General features: G+C 52.5%; 1 protein-coding gene across 1 annotated transcript; it reads right to left on the bottom strand.

The window, feature by feature from the left end:
* Positions 1 to 2,170: 2,170 nt before the first annotated feature.
* LOC119332146 (cytochrome P450 CYP73A100-like) lies at positions 2,171 to 3,863 on the bottom strand. Its single transcript, XM_037605313.1, has one exon. It carries the CDS (start codon positions 3,785 to 3,787, stop codon positions 2,192 to 2,194), a length of 1,596 nt encoding a protein of 531 aa, XP_037461210.1. The 5' UTR covers positions 3,788 to 3,863; the 3' UTR covers positions 2,171 to 2,191.
* Between the last annotated feature and the right edge of the window lie 712 nt (positions 3,864 to 4,575).

Genomic DNA, 4,575 nt, shown 5'->3' with positions numbered 1-4,575 from the left:
TTCTAGGTTTTAAAAAAAATTAAAAGAAAATGATAAAAGATTAAAAAATAGATGCCCATGTGTTATGTGTTCTAGTTGTTAGGAAAATTAACAAACATGAATTTTGAATTCTTTTGCAAAAGGCCGCCGTGTTTCGGTAAAATGGTCGTAACTTTTGCATACGACCTCCGATGAAAAGGTTTTTTATATGAAAAAACATCTACTCGAAAAGTTCCATCCGAATTTGACCAACTACGCCTGTATTCGATTTTCTAGAATTCTCAAAAACCTAACAAAAAAAATTACGGGGCTTTCAAGATCTGGAGAGGCAAAAAAATTCAAACTCAGTAATGGCGCACCTGCCCATGGTGCGCCATTACTATCTTCCCGCCTTTAAAATTCAAACTATATCAAAAAAATAAAAATAAAGTTAATAATGGCGCACCTGCCTAAGGTGGGCCATTACTATCTTCCCGCCTTCAAAATTCAAAATAAATAAAAAATAGTTAGTAATGGCGCACCTGCCCAAGGTGCGCCATTACTATCTTCCCGCCTTGAAAATTCAAAAATAAAATAAAAAAAGAAGTTAGTAATGGCGCACCTGCCCACGGTGCGCCATTAGTATGTCGTACATATGGCTGGGCGGGGTCCTCTCCTCCTTACCTCTTTATTTTTCTCCTCCACTCCATCTCCTCCTCTCCTCCACTCCATCTCCCCTCCTCTCCTCCACCATACTCCCCTCCTCCTCTCCCGCGACCTCCTCCTCCTCCTCCTCTCCTGCGACCTCCTCCTCCCTCCTCTCCTTCCCTCCCCTCACGGTTTCTCCTCCCTCCTCTCCGGTGAGCTCCTCCTCCCTCCTCTCCGGTGATCTCCTCCTTCCTCCTCTCCGGTGAGCTCCTTCTCCCTCCTCTCCTCCCCTCCCCTCACGGTTTTTCCTCCCTCCTCTCCGGTGAACTCCTCTCCGACGATCTCCTCCTCCTCTCCGGCGATGTAGGCGAGCTCCTCTCCGGTGACCTCCTCCTCCTCCTCTCCGACGATGTAGGCGAGCTCCTCTCCGGCAAAAGACCGTACAAGATCCAAAAATGAGAACAAAATTTGAAAAAATATCATGCAAAAAATGAGCAAAAAAAGAGCAAAAAAGGGCAAAAAAATCACGATCCAGATTCAAATTCAAAATTCAAAAATAGCAATGGCGCACGGTGGGGGTTAGACGGTGCGCTACTACTATTTTCCCGCCTTCAAAATTAAAAAAAAATTAAAAAAATTTCAAAAAAAAAAGTTACCAGTGGCGCACCTGTAGCAATAGTAATGACGCACTACAAGATGCGCCACTGTTACCTGCAATACTAATGGCGTGATAATAGTGGCGCACCTATAGTGCGCCATTAATAGCCAAAATAGGTGCGTCCCTAACAATCTTTTTTCTAGTAGTGTCGGCAACCTATTCCTCAACGACATGGCCAACAACATCAACGCCAACGGTTCTGCTTCCGCCGCATCGTATGTGATATTGTCCTCTTTGTTTGAGATCGTGCTAGAATTCTTATTCCTAGTCTGTGGCTTAGATACGATATGTTCATCTACTGTAGTGATCCGCATGATTAGTTTAAACTTTGTTATAGCAGTTATGATTTATTTACTGTTTATTCAAATTAAATCTCATAGTAATTTGCTCATATATTCAACAGTAGTTAGAATGCAATCGAGCTATGAATGAGTGAAAGCTCTCTTATGAACTAGTGAGGATGCATCCACCTTACTTGCGAAAACCGGAAGCTTCGTTTGCGAAGGTTCAACATTAAAATATACAAGTTAAATTTTATAAAAGATGTGCCGACCAGAGTAAACTTACGCACGTGCCTCGGTTTCAGTTTCAGAGGGACGCTAAGAACGAACCCAGCGGAGCACCATACGTCACATTTGTCGAATGAATGGCAATAACATTTCAATTTGCACCCATAAAAAACATTTTGATTTGCAAAATACATACATTTCTTAAAGCTGAAAAGCGTTATGTAAACCAATTTCTTAAAGCTGAAAAGCATTTTTTAAACCCCTTATGCAGAGGCCACGCGTGATCCTCCTTTTTATAAAGAAAAAAAAATGTAAACCCCATAAATCAACTGACATACTTTCGTGTAATCTACTGTATTTGTAATCTGAAGAAAAATTGTGCTTGTGGATCAGGCTATTGGGTTGAAGATGCAATTGCTCAGGGTGAGATGGGGTGGAATGCGACGACGGAATGGTTGGCAATGTGCAGGCTGAACTGCCCGCCTTTCTCGCTCACGTCGAGCTTGTCCACGCCTGGCGGCGGCACCATCTCGAAGCTCCTCACCAGCTTCCCGACGATGAGCGCCAGGATGGGCAGCGCGAGGATGATACCGGGGCAGCTGCGCCGCCCCACGCCGAACGGGAGGAACCGGAAGTCCACCTTGCCGCCGACCGTGGCGTCCACGTTGCTCTCCTCGCCCAAGAACCTCTCCGGCTTGAACTCCTCCGGCTTCTCCCATAGCTCTGGGTTGTTGGCCAGCCACCAGGCGTTGACGACGACCTTGGAGCCCTTGGGAATGGTGTAGCCGCCGAGGCTGGCCTCCTCCAGGTTCATGTGGGGGACGAGGAGCGGGATCGGGGAGTGCAGCCGCAGCGTCTCCTTGATCACGGCCTGCAGGTACGGCAGCTTGCTGATGTTGGACTCGGTGATGGGCTCGTCGTCGCCGAGCACGTCCCTGATCTCGCCGCGGACCTTGCGCTGCACGTCCGGGTGGTTCACCACCTCGGCCAGCGCCCACTCGATGGACCATAGCGTCGTCTCGATGGCCGCGACGTTGATGTTCTCGACGATGTAGATGACGTTCTCCGGCGTGATCTCGCCGCTCTTCTCTGCTGCGAGGATGTGGTCGATCGCGCACCGGAGCTTGTTCTTGTCTTGTCCTGGGGTGTCCATCACCTCCCTTCTCTTCTCGACGTAGTTGCTGTTGAAGAAGGCCAGCCTCCTCGTCTGCAGGTCCCTGCACTTGTTGAGGTAGCCACGCAGGAAGGGCCTGAGGATGGGGATGAAGTCGCCGTAGTTGTAATCGAAGCTCTGCGCGAGGCGGCTGCGCTCCGAGTTGAACTTGGTGGCCTCCACGAACATGGGGTCGTCCACGGAGTCGAAGCGGGCGTCGAACATCATGCGGTACATGATGTTGTAGAGCATGAGCTGCAGCCTGCGGCGCACGACGACGCCGGCGCCGCGGGCCGCCGAGTCGGCGCGCAGGTCGGACACGACGTCGTCCATCTCGGCCTCCCACATGGCGCGGTACTGCTGCACAACCCGCGCCGTGAAGAAGGGCAGCGTCATGACGCGGCGCATGCGGCGCCAGTGGTCGCCGTACTCGGTGAAGACCATGTCGGCGCCATTGGCCGTGAAGATGTCGAAGACGACGTTCCGCGGGCGGGAGCCGAACTCCACGCCCTGCGTGTGGAGCACCTCCGTGGCCAGCCGCGGGTCCGACACCACCACCAGGTTGCGCACGCCCAGCCGCAGCCGGAACACGGGGCCGTACCGCGCCGACAGCCGCGCCAGGAAGCGGTGGTTCAGGTCGTTGCCCACCTGCAGCCAGTTGCCGAACACCGGCACGGCCGCGGGGCCTGGAGGGGCGCCGGGGCCTCCACGCTTCCCTCCCGCTCCCACGGCGACGGCGACGAGGGCGGCCGCTGCCGGCAGCAGCGCGGGGTGCGGTGCGTGGAGGAACGATTTGAGGAGCCAGTACACGGCCAAGGAGGCTGCCGTGGCGAAGGCCACCCTGCGCGCGGAGACAGCCATGCTGTGCTCTGCGCGGGTGCTAGCTTGGCGTGCAATGTACTACAGTATGTGTGTTTGAGCTGGTGCTGATGCTCGGATGTTGTTGGTTGCTGTGAAGGTGCCATGTTCCATGGCGTGCTTATATAGCGCCGGCCGTGGGTTTGACTGACAATGACAATGGTAGGTGGGGAAGGCCAAGCAAAGCACGAGGGGACGCGGCAAAAGTTGATGGTTTTGGGCGGAACCCGTGTGCCGGCCTGGGAAACAGGGTAGGCGGGAGTGGGGTTTGGCGGAGGCGAGACGTGGGTTTGCCATGAGATAGACGACGGCGAGAATGACTGCGCTGGTTGGTGGGCAAATTTGTTTGACCGCTCTCAAGGACCTGCTCACGCTCGGCCTTTAACCGTGCTGCATGGCGCTGCTGCGCCGGCGAGATCCTTTTCTTTCTTTCAACCAGCCGTGCTCGACCAGAAACAGTTTCCTTAAAAGCAATTCCAACGGGCCGACTCAAACGAACGGCGTTTTTGTCTGTTTTTTGTCCGTTTAAGTTGGCCCGGCGGGCACAAACATCCGACGCAGTGTTTGGGTCGGCACGAGCGTTCAACACTGGCCCGACCCATTTCGTCGGCGCGCCAAAAAAAGTATTGCAAGCATTTTGAAAACAAATACATACATTTAACTAAACATAAAAGCCGGCCACGAAGGCCGGCGAAAGCCCACATTATATTAATTAAAACACTAAAAACTAGACAACGCGTTGCCTTAGGCGTCCTCGTCGGCGGCGGCGTCTGCGTCAGGACCATTGAGGT

The sequence above is a fragment of the Triticum dicoccoides genome, chromosome 7A (assembly GCF_002162155.2).
Source record: "Triticum dicoccoides isolate Atlit2015 ecotype Zavitan chromosome 7A, WEW_v2.0, whole genome shotgun sequence".
Taxonomy (NCBI): Eukaryota; Viridiplantae; Streptophyta; class Magnoliopsida; order Poales; family Poaceae; genus Triticum; species Triticum dicoccoides.
This window is presented reverse-complemented; position numbering and strand designations above follow the sequence as displayed.

What these genes read in the sequence shown, in the direction of transcription:
- LOC119332146 (XM_037605313.1), bottom strand. Translation starts at nt 3,787, where the DNA reads ATGGCTGTCTCCGCGCGCAGGGTGGCCTTCGCCACGGCAGCCTCCTTG.